The sequence below is a fragment of the Saimiri boliviensis genome, chromosome 2 (genome assembly GCF_048565385.1).
Source record: "Saimiri boliviensis isolate mSaiBol1 chromosome 2, mSaiBol1.pri, whole genome shotgun sequence".
In the NCBI taxonomy this organism is placed as follows: domain Eukaryota; kingdom Metazoa; phylum Chordata; class Mammalia; order Primates; family Cebidae; genus Saimiri; species Saimiri boliviensis.
In genome coordinates, this window is record NC_133450.1 from 2948704 (window position 1) to 2970124 (window position 21421).

Here is a 21421-nt window from a genome sequence, read left to right on the forward strand (position 1 = left end):
TTTCCATTTTTAAGATTGGTCCTCGTGCTGTGGCAAGGCGGGAGTAGAGTGGCGCGGCCTCTGCTCACTGTAGCTTCTACCTCACAGGCTCACGCGAGCCTCCTGCCTCAGTCTCCCTCGTAGCTTGGACTACAGACTCCCGCCACCATCCCTAGCTAATTTGTGTCTATGTTGTAGAGACGGGTTTCGCGGCGCTTACCAGGCTGGTCTCAAAACTCAGGGCTCAAGCGATCCTCCCGCCTGGGCCTCCCAAGATGCTGCAATGACAGGCATGAATGAGCCACCGTGCTGGGGCACTTTCTAGGAGGCTTCCTGAAGATAAATTCTTCCTCTCTGCCTCTCGCTGCCCTGGCACCGCCGTATTTCTGAGCCTCCATCTTTCTCTAATTCAGATTCCTTGCAGGGACTAGGTAGTAGTTACCCCAATGCCTGTTTAGTTTAAATTGCATAAACTCAATTTTTGAACTGACGGTGTTGGCTTTTAAAAAAATTGTCTTAAGTGTGTGAAAGTCACTGCCTTTATTCCTTGTAAACTTAGTTAACTCGTTGTCATCTTCAGGTTTAAAATTTTGAATGAGTAAAACGGCATAAATAGCACCTGCCATTCTAGGGAAGTTGAGTAAGATAATTGCGATGAAGCACGCCCCAAGCTGTGCGCCAGTTCCCCGCCAGTAGCATCTGATTCACCTGGAAACTATCAAGTTTTGGCACATTCCTCTTCACCCCAGACCTCCTGAATCAGACACTGGGAGTGAGGCCCAGCAATCTATGTTTTAACAAACTTTATAGTGACTCTAATGCGTGGTCAAACTGACAACCACAGAAGATAAGGAAGCACAACAGACACAGGTGCGTCCCCACCGAACATCCATTTCTCCCGCCAATTCCTTCCTAAGGGAGCCCTGACTTGATTGCCAGATCTTGAGTAGAAACTTGGTCTAAATTAGCGGTTCGCATTATGGCCTCAGGACCCTTTACGCCTAAAATATCCGCACAACCAAATAGTTTGTATTATGATTATCAATATTTACCATATTAAAAATTAAATCATCTTAATACTTTACATGTTACACATTAACAAAATTTATTTTTGTGGAATTCAACTATTTCCCAAATCTTCCTCCCCCACCCCCCACTGGTAAATAGTGTGACACCGTCACTGGTATAAGCCTCTTGAATAGCTGTGACTTTTTTTTTTTGGTAGACACAGGGTCTCTCTGCTGCCCAGGCTGGTCTCAAACTCCTGGCCTCAAGATATCCCTCTGCCTCCACCTCCCAAAGCGTTGGGATTCCAGGTATGAGCCACCAAGCCCAGCCAGTTTTTTTTTTTAAGTCTATAGGCGCAGCTGCTTAAGGAAGCCAGATGGCCCAATTACCACCAGAGCTTCCTGACCCCTTGCCCAATACCAGAGAAAGATAAACAGGCGATCTCCAGTTACCTTTGGATCATTAACATTATAATGCTAAAATCCTCTCCCCTGAAGGAAGATCACTGGCATCTTGTGTACATGGATATATGAAGCATCATGTTCAGGGACTGGGACTGCTTGTCTGGAATTCCAGCCTGTGCATGCCCTTCATACCTCCCCCGCCTCCCATCCTTCGGGAAAAAGGTGCCTTTAGGGTAAGCTCCCCTTCTCCATTCTCTGGCTACTGAATGAAACCCGATTGCCTTTCTGAGTAGACGTTCTTTGTGACTGATATAAAGCAGGGAAAGAGGAAAGTTTACCAGTGATGGCATCACTTTACATTTTGCAATTCCTTCTGTCTTAAGACAGGTAGATTCTCGTTTGCTTCTTAATTCAATCTGTTGCAAAATTACATCATGTAGCCTCTGGAAAACGCCATTGTACACTCATGAAGGAATGAGTGAAATGGCAAATGTTTTACTATTACGAAAATAGTCCTTTAAAACTTCTTGAAATTGTCTCAGGGGTCTCCAGTGTTCCCCAAATCATGCTTTAAGAACCATTTGCGCAACTAATCATGATTTCATTCTTTCACCAGCCACTGGTTTGGGGGTAGGCACAGGCCCCTGATCTAACCAAGGAAAAGTGAAAGGCAGTGTGCTTGATCGGATGGATGGTGCTTTGAGATTTCCTCACCTCCTAAGACACTAGAAGACAGGCATTATCTGTCTCTGGATCAAGTAAGGTGGCTGCACATATGCCATCAAAAGATGAACCCAACATAGAAAAAAATCTCAAGGAAGCAGAGCCAAGCCCATATGTACAGTATCTGGAGTTGTCCTACCTCTGGATTTCTTATATGTGAAATAACCTGTCAACTGTGTGCAAGGAGGCCATGGGTACACTAAAGGAGGAGCAGATTATTGTAACTGTAGGAACTAGGGATAGTCATAAGGAAAAAGTAGCACTTGAATTTGTAATGAGAATGGAAGAGAAAAAAAGGCTGAGGAAAAGGTGACTACGCCAAGTGTGTACAGACCATTTCCAGGTTCTTTCACTTTCTCTTGTTAAATCTGCCTGTCTTCCAAGCCTCCTCTCACCCCTTCCCTCCTTAAATATCTTATTCCAGAAACTCAAGAGAGCCTACAAACACATCAAGCAGAGTTTTCTTATGAGGGAAAAATGACAAAGTAATTTTTTGCTTGCCGTGATCAGCATAAACAAAATTTTTAAATAGTTCTTTATTCATAAACTTGATGCAAGTTTACAAAATTTACTGTAGATTGCCAAATAAAATCTGCAATTAAAAATAAAATCCATAAAACAAAGCATGCCAAATGTGCAGCTATCAATCTGCTTGCCATCAAGAAATTAAAGAATTCAATAATGTATTCAAGATTTAGCCTTAGGTTTAAGGAACTTTAATGCTTTAAAGAATTCTGTCTTGTCACTTGTTATCTGAGCAACTGGCACTCAGAACTTCATACAAAGGTAACCAAGTGAACAAGAACACCAGAAAATCTATTTATTGCCCTCTTAACTAAAATAGAATCAAAAGAAATTAAACACACACAACAATGTAGAAGTGCCAAGTCTCTTGGATGTGGTTTACAAAGTTAAAAACTGCATCTCAAAGCAAATGCGTAAGAAAACACTTTTGAACTTTGTAACTGGTTTGTGCAGAAAAATGTGCTTCTGGATTTCTTGTTAAAAGTGCTTAATAGCTAGAATTTACTTTTAAATCAAACTTGGGTGTATTAAAAAAAACTATTACCAAACAAAAAAGGACTGATTCAGGTAAGGCAATAAAATGGAGAGTACCCTGATTTGAGTCAGGTTCTATAAAAAAAAGTTAACATATGTAAAGTTTCTATTCATCTTTCAATGTAAAAGCCATTTTTATGACTATGGTGAAAATTATTCTAAAGTCTCCAAATTAAATATCTTTTTGTACTTAACTGTGCAGCTTTTGCTCAAGGAGTCTTTGTGCCAATCACTTTATAAGTTTTTAAATTTACAAATGATTGCAACATCCCGTTAATAAAATGGAAACATAAGATGACTTAGTATTTTAAATAACTTTCAGCTCTATCCTGTGGCTCTTATTCATAAGAAACACTGAACCACCAAGCAGCAGACTCAGCCCAGCAAGACTCTGATGCCCCAGTGGAAACCACTACTCACAAGCCTTAATTAACATAGTTTTACACTGCTTTGCCTAAAAAGCACAATACAACTCAATCAAGATTATACCTTCAGGGAACAATTCATATCTTCACATAGTCATTAAAAAGTTTAACAATTTAATGGAGTAGGTTTCCTGTTATTATTTTGGCAATATCATAAAATGGTTTTAAACATGAAAGAGCTACTATGATTTAGAAGGCCTTAAATTTTCAAAACCAGTATTGAACATTGATTAAACTTGTATTGGCTTTAAATGGAACAATATATTGCAAATCCTTATGACCCGTGGGCTCAATGTAGAAAAGTTACCCTAAAGCCACGACTTCAGTAGCCTGATGCTGACTTGACTGCTTTAAAAACTTCACTTTTCAAGAAAAAGAGATGATAAGGAGTGACCAGTACGTGTATTTATCAGGAAAAATACAGTAAAGTCCCCACTGCTCAGTCCAAGATATCTAAAATGAGCAAAATGCAAAGGCTATAACTTATACTGGATGTCAGGTGACAGATTATCCACTAAAATATCTATTAACTAACGTCTTCGGTACCGCTGCAATAGGGGCACTCAAAGCTTGTGTCTGCATGTTGGAAAGATTTTCTTTAAAGCAACATTGGTCCGGACATGTAACAGTCAACATATTTAGCCATCTTCCTTTGGAGGGGTGTACCAGCCTGAAACAGAATGGAAAAAAAAAAGTTAAAATACTTTAATTCTTAAACCAATCAGAACTGGCATGTAATAAGGTTAGCTACAGTCTCTCTTCATAATTTTGATGTTTAAATATGCTGTAAAAAAAAAAAAATTTTTTTTTGTTTTAAACAGTGTTCTACTCTGTTGCCTAGGATAGAGTGCAACGGCTCAATCTTGGCTAACTGCAACCTCCATCTCCCAGATCAAGCAATTCTCCTGCCTCAGCTGCCTAAGTAGCTGGAATTGCAGGCACGCACCACCATGCCTGGCCAATTTTTTTTTTTTTTTTTTTTTTTAGTAGAGATGGGGTTTCTTTCACCATGTTGGTCAGTCTGGTCTCGAACTCCTGACCTCAGGTGATCGATCCACCTGCCTCTGCTTCCCAAAGTGCTAGGATTGCAGGTGTAAACAACCACACCTGACCTACTGTAAAAATTAAACTCACACTTGGATTGGTTAACACTGCATTTTGCTATTTCACAACAGAAAGTTATTTTCTATGAATAAATTATATTTGAATTTTCCACACAAGAGCTCTGTATTAATGGTATCTCTAACTAAAGATGACTGTGGAATATTAGACTAAAAGAGTAAGTTTTATTCTACTTCAGTTCTATGCTTGAAAGTAAACCTCATGAAAAGTACTTACTTCCCCACCCAAACAAAATCCTGGCAATGCAGGATATGAGGGACTTGGACTGTTATCAGAGCCATAGTGTCATTTCACCAAAGACACAGAAGCCATCGCAGCAGGAGCAGTGATGCCTATCCCCAAAATCCGAGTTAGCAGCACACCAACCTAGAATCCATCTTGAGCTGTTGTACAACATAGTGACTATAACAATATACTGTATTCTTGAAAAATGCTGAGAGTGGGTGTCAAGTCTCTCACCACAAAAATGAAACTATGTAAGTTATTAAATAGTAATGAAACTATGTAATGTAAACTCAATTATCAGTAGCAAGGTACTCAAACCTCAGTTAATTAGCTAGATTTAGTCATTCCACAATGCATGTATACTTCAAAACGTTGTACATGAAAAGCATGTCTGTCAATTTTTTACAAATAAGAAAAATAAAAATTTTTTTAAGATTAAAAAAAAAAACAAATCCTAGAAGCCATCTCTCCTGATACTGAATCTATTACTCTTTCATCACAACAAAGCTTACACACACCCACACACTCTCAAACACAGCACTTTCTGTAAATATTTTTTGAATGCTGGTTGTAATGTTTGCTTTTTTAAGAAATAAAAATAAAAATAAATCTGTTTCCTGGGCTCCACAAAAACCTAAGCTCTCCATAAAAATGCAAATTAGACTACGTACTGTTTAGTATGAAACTTTAGAATAGTATGAATATGCCAAGATCTATAAAGTATCCATAAAGTATTATACAAGTTTCTTTGGATCTACTAATTTTGTGCACTACAAATTGTTGTTATGAAAACCTGGCCTTGTCCTCAAATTTTATCGTTTCTCTCTTCTGCTTGAAAATTTTGTTCTGAATACTATTTCCATAAGTAAGCAATCACTGAAAGAGTGATAAGTTTGCTTTGTCATTAAAATAGAAGCGAACACAAAACACAAATCTAAGTCATTTCTAGCAAAGTCAAGAATACTTTATGGGCGTGGTGGCTTGCGCCTACAGTCTGAGCTACTGGGGAGACTGAGAGGGGATGGCATCAGCCCAGGAGCTCGAGGCTGCAGTGCACTATGATTATGCCTGTAAATAGCCACTGCACTCTAGTTATAACGAGAATTCCATCAATAAAGAGTTGCCTTTAGCTCAGTTCCTAACCTAAGATTTCAAGTAAGTAAAATGAGTCATTCATTAACCTACTTAAAAAAAAAAAAAAAAAAATCTTGATTCTGACTCTGAAATACCTAGGCTGAGTGTATAGTATACAAAAATTTGTAATGAAGCACAATGTTAGAGAGTCATTAAAAGATTTTGCATGCTGCATAAGTTTTTGTTTATTGGTGTTTTTTTTACTATGGTGACAGTACTTTAAGAAACTAAAGCAAAAACAGAAAAATAAAACGGTAAATATTAATACATTATCTAAAATGTCTTAAACAGCAATAAATACTTATTGAATTAAACATACCATTTTTCTCATGTATCTGTACAATGGAATTATAAGACTGTTGGGCTCTTGCTAGATTATACTGATTCTGAAAGAGAATTACACATTTCAAATCAAAAGTGTAATTAGGTAAAAATTATTATAATAAATTTATGAATGCATCACATTGTGCTTAAAAGAACACAGGAAACCATCTCCATTTCAAAAACAATTTTAACTTAATAGCCTCATTTCTCAAGTTCATTATTCTCTATAATTTTATAAGAATAAAACCAAAATTGTACCCCAATAAAAATCACTAAGCCTCACAGTTCATTTTTATAAGTCTTCTTACCATTGCACAACTACAAGGCTTTCTGGTTCTAGAGTCAATCTCCATATGGCTGAATCAAGTTAAAGAATGATATCTGGATGTTAATAAAACTCAAACTCTCTTCACATAACTTCTATTTAAAAAACCCTATAAAATATTACTTTCAGATAAGAAAGTATTAAGCTTCCACGACTACACAAACGAATGACATTTTAAGTTAGAAATCTAAAGAATACGTATAATTGGCACCAAGCTTACTAAAGGAGCCCTCTTTTGGTAAAAATTTTAAGGAACCAAATCTAGGATTAATTTTGTCACCATAAGTACAACCAACCTGTATCTTAAGTTCCAACTAATATATCATGAGCATTCTCCATAGTGGCACCCATCTATCCACTATATTATGTCATAGAATTTTTTACATAATAAATTCACACAGCACAAGACTCAAAAATGCCTACATCCTAAGTGAAAACTCTCCCTACTTATCCCCTAAACACCCAGTTTCCTCCCTTCCTCCATACAAGTTAACCACTATTACTAATTTCTTGTATGTTCCTCTTTAAGATTATGCAAGAATATTCATGTACGGCCATTGTTATTAGCCATTGTCCCCAGCTTTCTTTCACTAACAGGTGCATGCTACAGACACTGGTCTGCCACTTTTCTCATCTAGCATATCTTGGAGAATGTTCCATATCAGCATAGAACATAGGTTTTAAACACTGAAATATTTCTATTATATGGATATTCAAATATTTAATCAAGCCCCTATTGGTAGATATTAATAAGGTTGTGGTCAATATTTTGCTGTTAAAGTGTTGCCATGAGCAACCTTGTACATGTATCTGCGGAGTACTGGTAAAAATGTCCTAGAGTAGAGCTGCTGGGTCAAGAGAGATATGCCTCAGTAATTCTGAGTATACACTGCCCTCTACAGAACTGTATAGATGTGTCTGCCCACGAGCCATCTATGAGAATGCCTCAGTGCAGCCTCACCAACGCAGTACTTTAATCTTTGTGATTTCTGATAATACGCTAAGAGAGATTCCAAGTACAGTTCTGATTTGTATTTCTATTACTGAGCTTGAGCATGTCTCCATTATGTTCATGAGCTATTTATTTCTATTTCTGTAAACAGACTTTTTATATCCTCCCATTTTTTTTTAACATGATGTTAAATTTATGTAAGCACTTTTCCCATGTTTCTACAGGGTAGTTTTTTTCAACATCTAAGAGCTCTTTAAAATAGTAAAACCCTGCCATAATGCACCTAATAAACTAAAGATAAAATGTATAGTAACACGTTAACATTAATGGAAAAGGTGGGGTTTTTTTTTAGTATTTTCCAAAAAAGGACAAAATAAAAGATTTACAAACAAACTATACATAAAAAGTACACATACCCTGAAACTCCCGAAAGACTGAAGCAGTCACTTCCCAACCCTACTGCCTACCACCCAAAATACAAGGAGAAAATAATGCTGGCCTTCCCAGTCTCAATTATCAGTAAAACGAATGTTTCTGCAGAGGCTTTACTGTACTGGGGGTCTGTCTAGCGCTTCCTATTTTTGTAATGCACTGATTTCTGTTTGTACATCTTCAGTCATTTCCCCATTCTGCTTTCCTTCAGATTTTTTTAGAGATGGAGTCTCACTCTGTCACTGCGGCGGCTTGATCTCAGCTGACTGCCACCTTCACCTCCTGGGTTCAAGCAATTCTCCTGCCTCAGCCTCCCGAGTAGCTGGGACAACAGGTGCCCACCACAATGCCTGGCTAGTTTTCATTTTGGTTTTGTGGGTTTTTTCTTTTAGTAGAGATAGGTTTCACCATGTTGCCTAGCGTGGTCTCTCCTGAGTTTAGGCCATCATCTGTCTCAGCCTCTCAAAGTGCTAGGACGATAGGCATGAGCCACCATCCCTGGCCTCCTTCAGGCTTCTTTTTTACTGCCCTAACAGTGAGTTAGAGGCTTGATTAATTTTCATTCTTTTCTTAATGGCATAAGGATTTGGCAATGAATGTTCCTCTGAGTTCTTCTTTAGTCTCTGATAAGTAATAATTGCATTATTGCTATTCTCTAGATATTCGGCAGTTTTAATTTCAAATCCCTGTTTGATCTAAAGGCTGTTTGCATGAGTTTTTAAATTCCACAAGTAAGTATTTTCTGGTTTTGTTACTAACTTATAGATTTTACTAACATCAGAGAATGACATCTGTCCTTTGCTACTTTTCAGTATTTGAGGTGTTGTTCATTGAAAAAGATCAGCTTCTTGAATGTTCCAGATAGTAAGAGGGAAGGAGAGGAGGGGAGACAGGAACGGACAGAATTTTAGTATTTTAATTATGGTGCACAGAGCATTCTAAAATTTCGTTTTGCTTTTTAAAACCATGATTTACCAGGGTGTTTAATTTCCAAATTTCTATAGAATTTTGTTGATCTCTTCATTACTGCCTTCTAACATTAACTGCTTCATATTTAAATTATAAATTATATGGTGTGGATGGTACCAATTGTTTCTAAATCTTCTGACTTGCCTTGTAGACTTATACTAAACTTTTCTTCCATAGTCCATACACACTTGAAAAGGATCTATATCTAATTATTGGGTACAGAGGTCTGTATTTGTCCATGATACCATGCCTGTTCACTGGTTATTCAGATCTACATATGGGCATTCTGTTTATCTTACTAATAGTAAACAGGGTACACTGAAATCTCCAACTATGATGGTGGACTTGTCAACTTCTCCCTGTGGTTGTATCCGTCTTTCCTCTGTATTTTGAGGCTATTTTGATACATAAAATATGAAAATTGTTACATTCTCTTAATTAACAGACTTTTATCCTCAAGTTACTAATGCTTTCTGTTCCAAAATCCTATTTTGTTTGATACTAAAACTCCATCACTTGTTTTTTGGCTAATGTATACTGGCATATCTTTATCATTCTCATTTATGAAAACTTTCTCTGGATTCTACAAAAGAATTGGCCTGCAGTCTTCAAAAAACGTTAAGGCCATGAAAAAAAAAGCTCTAGATTAAAGAACTACAGTGATGACAACTGAAAGCAATATGTAAATCTAGATTAAATACATATTGGAGGAGGCAAAAAGTAAAAAAATAAACTTTCAATCTTTTTGTCTCTTTATAAATATGATTAAAACAGCTGGATTTTCTTTTATTAATTCAACCCAACTGGTACCTTTAGTCCATTTACATTTGTTGTGACTGATTTATGTACACTTGCTTCTATCACCTTTAAAACGTCTGCTTCTCTCACTTTCTAGTATAATTCTAATATCTGCTCCTGGGATTCCCCTAAGACATATTTTGGACCTCATTCTGATCTCTCCCCGACCCACCTCAGCAATTTCTGCCCTATCACCTATTCTCATGTCTCTCTGTGTAACATACTAACTTATTTTTTTGGAGATAATCATCTAATCTGTTAATTCTCTTCTAGTGTCTAATCTACTGAGTTTCTTATTTCAGCAGTTACATTTTTTCTTTCTTTATTTTGAGACAGAGTCTCACTGTCACCCAGGCTGGAGTGCAGTAGTACAAACATGCCTCAGTGCAGCCTTGGCCTCCTGGGCTTAAGTGATCCTCCCAACTCAGCCTCCTGAGTAGCTGGAACTATAGGTATATACCCCATATCCAGCTAATTTTTTTGGTGGGGTGGTATTTTTTGTAGAGACAAGTTCTCACCATGTTGTACAGGCTGGTCTTGAACTCCTGGGCTCAAGCCATCCTCCTGCCTCGGCCTCCCAAAGTGCTGGGATTACAGGCATGAGCCACCATACCCAGCTATAGTTTATTTCTGTAAGTTATATTTCATCCATTTTCTTTTCAGGTCTTCCTCATCATTCCTGATGGGCTTACTGCTTGCTCAATTTTATGATTCCATCTTTTTTTCTTTATATTAGATTTCACATGTAACTATTTTCTCACAATTCTAGTATCTGAAGTCGGTGTTCTGTAGCTGGTAATTCTAAAACCTACAGTCTTTGGGGAAACATAACTATTATTTATTGTTTCTGACAATTCTCAAATATGCTGGGTTGACTACTTGAACGCTATGATTTGACTGAATTCATATTTGCCTGCTTTTAATCTCTGGGAATCCTACAGGCTTAAATTAGAGATCCTTTCCTACAAAAAGCATCTGTGTCTGCTTCTGATAACAGCTGCAGATACCTCTAACATGAGACTACTTTACCATCTTGCATAATCCTGAGATTCTGCAAGAGATCTGGCTCCTCAACCTTGCTCATTTACACAGAAGATTAGACTGCTTAGTATAGGTGTTGACTCACTTCCTCCTACCCTGGAAAAAACAAAACAATCTCTCATCTGAATATGATCACAGTCTAGGGGATTCTGTAAGAGAATGACTGGAGGTTATGGGCAGCAGGGAAAGATAGGGGCCTTTCCTGACCATGGAAAGAGGTCAGAAGCTGCCCTAAAGGCTGTGTGCTCCAGCATTTCATTATTTAACTCAACTACCATTCCCTTCATAGTGAATGGAAGCTTCTTAGAGCACCATCTTGCCATTAAAAACCACAAATTCTTGCTAAAAGTCATGGTGAGAAACATCTGGCTTTGGAAGGCTTTCTTGCTAATGTCCTAAAATTAAATAACTGAACAGAAAATCAGTCTGACCAACATTCTTATGCCCCATGGCTTGCTCTCAGCTCCTCTTGGTTGGGGCCAGGGCAGCCAGACTGCCTGGTTCCAATCCTTGCTCTGCCACTTGTGACCTTAGACAAGTTATCTAACTTGTGTATGCTTCAGTTGCCTCTTCTACAAAATGCATATAACAATAGTACCTACTTTTTAAGTTATTAAGAGGATTGAAAGAGTTAATAAAAAATAAAAGATGAGGCTGGGTGCGGTGGCTCACGCCTATAATCCCAGCACTTTGGGAGGCCGAGGCGGGTGGATCACGAGGTCAAGAGATCGAGACCATCCTGGTCAACATGGTGAAACCCCGTCTCTACTAAAAATACTAAAAATTAGCTGGGCATGGTGGCGCGTGCCTGTGATCCCAGCTACTCAGGAGGCTGAGGCAGGAGAACTGCCTGAACCCAGGAGGCGGAGGCTGCAGTGAGCCGAGATCGCACCATTGCACTCCAGCCTGGGTAACAAGAGCGAAATTCCATCTCAAAAAAAAAAAAAAGAATAAATAAATAAATAAAAGATGAAAAAAATCTTGGTAAGCATAGGAATAGAGGGAAAAAAAAGCAATAATAAACAAACAAAAAGACTAGAGCCTAGCACATAAAAACTTACCAGTAATTAGTTATTCTATAACATGAACTCAATTTTTTAAAACTCCAAAGTACATCTAATTTTTAACATATTAGGGTATACAGACCAATAACAAATTTACAACTGTAGGCATGTTTATCTACAGCAAATATAACAAAGACTAAAAGAACAGATACTAAATCATTAAGCAAATATCAGTACCTTTAATTTTCTTATACTTCTATATTTTCTATAGATCACATTTTGTAACAAGAAAACAAACCAAATGAAAATGAAACTATCTTATAAAAGAATTAAGACAGGAAGAAGCCTCATAAAGTAATATTAAATATATCTTATGGTTTATGTAAAATTCTTAATAAAAGTACCTTATTTGCTCCAAACTGCACTCTGGCTTTGCCTTTGACTAAGGTGGCATTTATCTGCATGATGACCGATTCTATCGAGTAGGCACTGCTCCAGCCCTACAGGAAGAAAAAAACATCTCTAAAATATGGCAGCATTTCTGATTCCCACTTGAGAAAGCCTAACAAAATGGCATGTAACTCAATAGCAGCAAATCAGTGTTTAAAAGTCTATAGCCAAGTGGGAAAAGTAAAATTGGCCCAGAATCTCTCTCTCTCACACACACACACACACACATAAAATTGGCCCAGAATCACACACCCACACACACATGCAACAAACCTATGTTCCAAGTGCCCAACATGAGCAAATTAAAACCTTAAATAAAGGTCACTCTTAATTCCTATCCTAGCATAGATTCAGCACCAAGTACAATGTCATTTTACTGGTTTACCTTTTTCATTCTTGAAAGTAGGAGCTATTTAAAAAATAAACTAAAATTTCTTTAAGAGTAAGAGCTATTATAAAAGAACTTTCTACTTACAATCTAATTTACATTATCAAAACACTAAATTGAGGGTGAAAATGGAGTACCATAAGAAAATTCACCTGTTTTGTGAGAAGTTCCATACATAATGCTCCTCCACCCAATACATACCTTAAAAAGAAAAAAGTAATCACATGAAATTCTTGAGAATTATTCTTCCTTAAACAATTTCTAAGTGCCATTACTAAGAAAATACGCACACAAGTAAAGATGAGAAAATACCATGTAAACATGCAAACAGTTCTTAGGGATACAGGACTACGGGTAATTTAAAAATTCTAATGTTAGCACACTAATGTCATACCTCTAAAATTCTAGTCAATGTTTTCAAATGGTTCTTAGGACAGAATACTTTCAGATTTTTTATGATGTCAGTAACTAAGAACTTAGCCCTAAATATTCCAAAGAATAGGGGCAGAAGAACCAGTTTCCTTAAATGGCATTCTAGTGTTCTTTATGTCTGAAACTTTCTCTACCATCATGTTACAGTCAAGAGTTATTCCCCTGACAATGGCATTGAACTTATCCTATGCATAATATGAACATCTGCACACTTTTATGGTTCTGTTGTGAGAATCAAATGGTTCTGACCAGGGATCTCCTCTCTGAGACTCCTCAAGCTCTTTCTAGACCTGAAGATTACTACTCTCTGCACCAAAGACAAGTTCTGGGGATGTATCAGATCTCCCATTAGGAAATCATTTAGATAAAAATTTTTTAATCTTTTAACTCTTTCTCAAACAAAATAATTTCATTTCTTCTTTAATGCTATTTTAAATTTCAAAATACATAAGTATCATGCCTAAAAATCAAGAGCAGGCGTCCCCAAACTTTTTACACAGGGGGCCAGTTCACTGTCCCTCAGACCGTTGGAGGGCCGCCACATACTGTGCTCCTCTCACTGACCACCAATGAAAGAGGTGCCCCTTCCTGAAGTGCGGCGGGGGGCCGGATAAATGGCCTCAGGCAGCCACATGCAGCCCGCGGGGCCGTAGTTTGGGGACGCCTAATCAAGAGGATGATAGTTTAAGAAAACTGTGGCAATTTTGAAAACACAAAAGCTAAGATCACTGATTAGGTCTATATGGACACCAAGTCCACCACAAACTGTTCTGTCCTCCGGGGCTCTGCCCACACCTTTCCCTTGCCTGAGATTCCTTCTGCTTCCTACTCGTCCAAATGCTCTCTTTCCCACCACACCCCTCCACCCCCCGCCAACATAAGACTTGCCAAGACCATTCTGGCCTGCACATCTTCCATTCCAGATAACCAAAGGTATCCTTGTGTCAAATTTATTTGCAGAGAAGGCATCTAAAAACTTCTGCTGTAGACCGTTCACATTAATAATTGTTATAGTGACATCATTTAATAATAAAATGAGGGAAAGAAGCCCTCTTTGACTCCCCCACCCTGAAGAATCCAAGCAAGTGTATTTTCCATTTGCTTTGCCCAAACCCTGAAACCTTTCAAAGAGAAAGATTGATGGAAGGAAAAGAAAAACTCTCCAAAAATTTAAAATCAGGTGAAGAAAGATGGGATTTAAAAAATTTTTTTTCGCTGAGCGCGGTGGCTCACGCCTGTAATCCCAGCACTTTGGGAGGCCGAGGCAGGTGGATCACGAGGTCAAGAGATCGAGATCATCCTGTTCAACGTGGTGAAACCCCGTCTCTACTAAAAATACAAAAAATTAGCTGGGCATAGTGGTGCGTGCCTATAATCCCAGCTACTCAGGAGGCAGAGGCAGGAGAATTGCCTGAACCCAGGAGGCGGAGGTTGCGGTGAGCCGAGATCGTGCCATTGCACTCCAGCCTGGGTAACAAGAGCGAAACTCTGTCTCAAAAAAAAAAAAATTTTTTTTTTTCTTTGTGTATTCTATTTCTGAAACAGAAATCTCTCCTCCATTCTTTAAATCCCCTACTGGGCTAAAAGAGTATTGTGCATAATGTGCACTCACTGATTTAACAGAACTACAAGATCCAGGTACTCATTTAGATTTTGGTTCCACAATTGATCAAAGTCTAATAATTGGTTAATGAGTTAACACCACATGTGATCTTCCAATTTTGGAAATGCTGATGGCAGACAGGAACTTGTTTTGGGAAAAGGAAGTATACAGCTACCCATTATCAAACCATCACCACTTTTCCTTTAAGGTACCCCACTCTTCCTTTGGGAGTGCAGAGTCTCAGGAGTCAGGAAGAAAGGAAGTTTTTGGGTTTTTAGGACAAAATAAAATGCATTTGTACAAGTACATAATACCTACACAAATACTGTTGAAGTCTAAACACAAGACAGAAGTAGTTCTAGTACCTATACAAAAAGATAAGTAAACGTTTCCTTAATATACACTATCAGCAGCATTTCTACCTAAAAGTTGTCAATTCTACTTGTCAGTATGTGTTTCAAATTCTTACTGCTCTTTGCCTCCAAAGAGTTCCTGCTGAATACTGAGACAGTTCAAGTATACTAGGTAAAAAATATTAATAATCTAAGTAAGGGTCATCTAAGGATAATATGCCACATATATGGACACAGTAATAGAAAATTTTCAACTTTAAACAAGTTCAGGTGCCAAAGTCGTACAGCAAACACTATCCTAAGCTTAGCCTCTTCAGGAATTTGATTTGAAATCACTGTAAAAAACACCAGTCGCAAAAAGCCACGTTTTGTATGATTCTATTTATATGAAATGTCCAGCATAGGCAAATCTACAGAGACAGAAATTAGAAGAGAGGTTGCCAGGATCAATGGCTGGGGAGAGGGGTATAGGAAATGACTGCTAATGGGTAGAGAGTTTCTTTCTGAAAAAGTGATGAAAATGTTCTGAAATTAGGTAGTGGTAATGGCTGCACAACTCTGCGAATATACTAAAAGCCACCGAATTGTACATTTCAAAAGGTGAGCTTTATCATATATAAACTGTATCTCAATAAGGCTGTTAGTTTAAAGAAATCTTTGGCTATGTCAGAAAATAGGGTCACAGCTAGAAGATAAGGGATATAAAATACATGGAACAAAACTGATCAATAATCTACCCTAGGATCACACAGTGCTTCAGCTTTACCCTGACTGAGATGGCCAGAATTGTGTTTTATCAGTATTTCACATTTCTTACTTCTTCCCAAGTCAGCCAGTAATTCCTCCTCCTCACTTGATTGTTGACTATGAAGACCAAGCCATTTTGATTCTGCTTCCAATGAGCTTGTACATTTCATTCCTCCTTCCACTCCCACAACTACCAAAGCAATGGAGGCTCTCCTCAGCACTCTAAGACAACAGCGTGGCCCTCAACTACTGTCACACCTTTCTAGGCTCTGTGAGCACAATGTGTCTCATATTCTCTTCTGCTGTCACCAGATTTACTCTACAACAGTTTCTTTACTGTTATTTCCCTGTTTCTCAATCAGTTATACAGAAAGATGAATATCCAGGGTAACAGTTTACTTACCAGGAAAAAAAAATCTATCACCAATCCACAAAACCATTTAAGTACAGGATACTACATCAGCACTACTTCCTACAACACTTTTACATGAATCCTACTCTCCTTGTGTTATAGCTCAAACTGGTCTCCTATACTCTGATTCCTTCATTTTATTTCCTGGATACCTCATTGTGTTCACTTTCTCCTATGTAAATAATTTTCCTTCAACCTCCACCAACTGACCAAACCCCACTCACATTTCACTGCCCAGCTGAGATCCCACCTACTTCATGAAGTCAACAGGTTACTATTGCCAGAGCAACTCTTTGCTGCTTTAAACCTCTGATAAATTAAGTCCATGCTTAGTATTTGACAATCAATGAAGTATTTAATCTTATATAGTTGGCATTTGGTATAATGAAAAACACTTTATTAGGGATCAGAAGATTTGGGTAGGTTACAAGCTGATTTATTATTCAAATTATTCATTTGAATAATGATAATACTGTGGCATAAAAGAATCAAAGAAACTATGTAACAGATTTTAGAACTGAAAACGGCATTATTCATAAGTTCATGTATTTGTCTCTGTTCTAGGTGGTAAACTAAGGTCATAAACTTAAATTCTTGGAATTCTTGCAATAAAATATTGAAAAGCTACACTGGTCAATTTTATAATCACATTTAAAAATGTTCTGATAAAAGTGTTTGTTGTTGTTGTTGTTGTTGTTATTCAGTCTTTATTTCATAATTATAAACCTAACTCAACTCTGCAATCCAGCTAGGCATGGAAGGGAACAAGGAAAACATGGAACCCAAAGGGAACTACAGCGAGAGCACAGATTTTAGGATACTGCGAGCAAATGGCGTGGAGGGTTGCTCTCCTGAGCTACAGAAGGAGTGGTCTGGTGGTTAAGATAAAACACAAGTCAAACTTATCAAAGTTGTCCACAGTCAGCAATGGGGATCTTCTTGCTGGTCTTGCCATTCCTGGACCCAAAGCGCTCCATGGCCTCCCCAGTAGTCATGCCTCCTTTCACCTTGCTGAAGACCACGTTTGCCACCCAACCACTCAGCCTGGACAGTGCAGATGAAAAACTGGGAACCGTTTGTGTTGGGTCCAGCATTTGCCGTGGACAAGATGCCGGGACCTGTGTGCTTTAGGATGAAGTTCTCATCATCACATTTCTCCTCGCAGATGGACTTGCCACTAGTGCCACTATGACGTGTGAAGTCACCACCCTGACACATAAACCCTGGAATAATTCTGTGAAAGCAGGAACCCTCATAACCAAATCCTTTCTCTCCAGCGCTCAGAGCACAAAAGTTTTCTGCTGTCTTTGGAACCTTGTCTGCAAACAGCTCGAAAGAGACACAGCCCAAGGGCTCGCCATCTACAGCAATGTCAAAGAACATGGTGGAGTTGACCATGGCTGATACTAGAAGGCTCCAGGAGGTGGCGGCGTCTGCAAAGCCCATAAAAATGTTTTTATAGGCCGTGTGCGGTGGCTCACGCCTATAATCCCAGCACTTTGGGAGGCCGAGGCAGGCGGATCACGAGATTGGGAGATGGAGACCATCCTGGCCAACATGGTGAAACCTTGTCTACTAAAAAATGCAAAAATTAGCTGGGCGTGGTGGCACACGCCTGTAGCCCCAGCTACTTGGGAGGCTAAGGCAGGAGAATTACTTGAACCCAGGAGGCGGAGGTTGCAGTGAGCCGAGATCGTGCCACTGCACTCTAGCCTGGCGCCTAGCAACAGAGTGAGACTCTGTCTCAAAAAAAGAAAAACAAAGTTTTTATATATTTATTCTGAATTTGTAAATTTCTTCCAAATCTTTTCCTTGATCATTTTTTTCTCTCAAATAAGATTTTGAACAAAAAATGACCTGCCTTCCTTTTCCCATGTTTATGGGAATACTGAGTAAATATATACAATTTTATAAACAAGTGCATAAAACTAAAGCATAATAGTTGGTCAGGTGCGGTGGCTCATGCCATAATCCTACACTTTGGGAGGCCAAGGTGGGTGGATCACTTGAGGCCAGGAGTTTGAGACAAGCCTGACCAAATATGATGAAACCCTGTCTTTACTAAATATACAAAAATTCGCTGGGTGTGGTGGCACATGCCTGTAGTCCCAGCTACTCAGGAGGCTGAAGCATGAGAATACCTTGAACCCAGGAGGTGTAGATTGCAGTGAGCAGAGATTGTGCCACTGCACTCCAGCCTAGGCAACAGAGTAAGACTCTGTCTCAAAAAACAACAACAAAAAAAAACCTAAAGCACAACAGCACAATAGTTATGTTGTTTTTCCCCAATTAGTAAAGGCTTCATTAAAGATGTTTTAACATTAAACTATGAAAAACATAAGAACTATGGCTTGGTGGTTAGTAAAAGGCTGGTGTTGTGAACAAGAGACAGAAAAGTTAAAAATTTACTAGTTTTCAAGTCTTGGGTTTATTTTGTATATGTAAATACTTGGCTGAGTTACCTAACATTCAACTTCCCAAACTGATCATTAGGTTTTATGACAAGGGAAGTACTTTTTATGGCAATTTTACTGCCTAATCCAAAAACAGTATAGGGAAGCTTTAAAGGTAACAAAATAAAACTGTTCACAATCCTAAACAACTCTGTTTCAAGCCCAACCAGGGACTTCCACTCACTGTAATAGTATACTTGTGATCAACTCTGTAACAACCTGTCAAAAGGAAACTTGTAACATCTGCTCTGAGGGAATCACTTTAGCATTTCCTGCTCTGCAGCAGAAAACTCGTGGGAATCACTCAAAACTCTAATTTCCAATACAGCAGCATTTCCCAGAGAGTATGCCAGAGCACACCATCCTCTGAGATGCTATCATGTAAATTATTAAACAAATTTGAAAAAAAAAAAAAAGAAAAGAAAACAGCATTAAGTCTCCAAGAAGTCTTTTGGTAAATGGTATTTTGAACCTGGTTTTCCCAAAACCTTGCAATCCCCTCAAAACAAACATCTATTAACAAACCACTAGGCCAGGTACAGTGGCTCACGCTTGAAATCCTGGGACCTGGTGAGGTCAACATGGGCAGATCACGAGGTCAAGAGATGGAGACCTTCCTGGCCAATATGGCGAAACCCCATCTCTATTAAAAATACAAAAATTAGCTGGGCGTGGTGGTGTGCACCTGTAGTCCTAGCTACTCAGGAGACTGAGGCAGGAGAATCACTTGAATCCAGGAGGCGGAGGTTGCAGTGAGCCAAGATCACACCACTGCACTCCAGCCTGGCAAAAGAGCAAGACCCCATCTCAAAAAAGCAAACAAATAAACAACAACAAAAACTCACTATACTGGCACTCACAGAATATTTTCGGGGGTATGGCAAAGATTAGGCTACAGGTGTCAAGTAAGTAAATCCTTAAGAAATAAGATTAAAAAAAATTAAAAAACAAAAAAGCAGAAACAAAACAAAGTAAATAAATAATTTTTAAAAACAAAATTGGGCCAGACGCAGTGGCTCACACCTGTAATCCTAGTACTTTGCAAGGCTGAGGCAGGTGAATAGCTTCACCCCAGGAGTTCAAAAACAAAACTGGGCAACATGGCAAAACCCCATCTCTACCAAAAATATAAAACTTAGCCGGGCATGGTGGCATCCCAGCTCCTCAGGAGGCTGAAGTGGGAGGACAGCTTCGAGGATGCAGTGAGCCATGACTGCACCACTGTATTCCAGCCTGGGCAACAGAGCAAGACCCTGTCTCAATCAATCAATAAAAATAATACTGCTTTACCATGTGGCAGAACTCAAAATGAGCTCAGCATATCCATACGTAATACCAACATTAAACACACACACAAGCACACACACACACACACTCTTTTTATTTCCCTGAGCTTTACAGATGGACATCATGCCCAAATAACTATTCTGTAGTATCAACACCACAGAATGTTAGTATGTACTCTGACTACACAGAAATAACTCTTAACATGATGTTAGCCCCCAAAACACATACATAAGCATGTAAAGCAAATACAACTAAAAATAACCGTAGGAACACAGCTCTTCAGGAGAAAGCTGTGAAGTCTGAAGCAGTCACTCCTATTTTTACCCTAAATGCAACTATTACTATCTCAGCCATAGAAATGATCAAAGTAAGGGCTGGATATATTTAGATTTTAATCACCATAATACAGATTATGGCACATAATAGAATTAGTCAGCTGAGTGTTTGAAAATTCTCAATTTAAACTGATCATACTTTGAGGATTTACAGAACATTTAATAATTAACCTAACAAGTTGTGATCTTTTCTCTACCTTCTGTAAGATTTTCAACTATAAAAAGAAGCAATACGAACTTTAGTAAAATTGCATGACAATTACCATTTGACTCTACTAAACTGCAACTATTACCTCTAGAAGTAATTAGACAGCCAGCTCCACAGATCCATGGGATTTCCTGTGATTATTTCTAGAAGTACCAAATAGAATCACAAGGATGTGGGGACCACTCTCCAATCATAACATTCTCTACACCCTCAATCACAATTTACATTTGAAAAACATTTGTTTTTTTACGGTAAAAAGCATATGTGTGTTGTGTGTGTATGTATGTATAAATATGTGTATGTATGAATCATTAAAAACTCTACCTATCAACAACATAATGCTTTATAAGTAATGGTTCCAGATGTAGGCCCCAGAACAACAGCATCAAGTTCACTTGGAAACTTCTTAAAAATGTAAACCCATGGGGTGGGGCGCGGTGGCTCAGGCCTGTAATCCCAGCACTTTGGGAGGCCGAGGCAGGTGGATCACGAGGTCAAGAGATCGAGACCATCCTGGTCAACATGGTGAAACCCCGTCTCTACTAAAAATACAAAAAATTAGCTGGGCATGGTGGCATGTACCTGGAATCCCAGCTACTCGGGAGGCTGAGGCAGGAGAATTGCCTGAACCCAGGAGGCGGAGGTTGCAGTGAGCCGAGATCGCACCATTGCACTCCAGCCTGGGTAACAAGAGTGAAACTCCGTCTCAAAAAAAAAAAAAAAATGTAAACCCTTGGGCCCCACCACAGACCTACTGAAATTAGAAACCCTGGGACTAGCTCTCCAAATGATTCTGGTGCACGCTATATTTAAAAAAAAAAAAAGTATG

General features: G+C 38.6%; 1 protein-coding gene and 1 pseudogene across 5 annotated transcripts in view; both read right to left on the bottom strand.

Annotated features, from left to right (window-relative positions):
- Positions 1-2632: 2632 nt before the first annotated feature.
- Positions 2633-21421, bottom strand: part of UBE2Q2 (ubiquitin conjugating enzyme E2 Q2) — a 79270-nt gene continuing 60481 nt past the window's right edge. For 4 of the 5 annotated variants that reach the window (XM_074392639.1, XM_039468736.2, XM_039468735.2 and 1 more), the window contains 4 exons: positions 12915-12963; positions 12329-12424; positions 6399-6465; positions 2633-4268 (listed from right to left, as the gene is read on the bottom strand). In XM_074392639.1, coding sequence (XP_074248740.1) covers positions 4237-4268; positions 6399-6465; positions 12329-12424; positions 12915-12963 — 244 coding nt within the window. In that variant the 3' untranslated portion in view covers positions 2633-4236. The remainder of the gene's footprint in view (positions 4269-6398; positions 6466-12328; positions 12425-12914; positions 12964-21421) is intronic. The other variant, XM_074392638.1, reaches the window with a different exon arrangement.
- On the bottom strand, positions 12970-21404 carry LOC141583459 (peptidyl-prolyl cis-trans isomerase A-like; annotated as a pseudogene).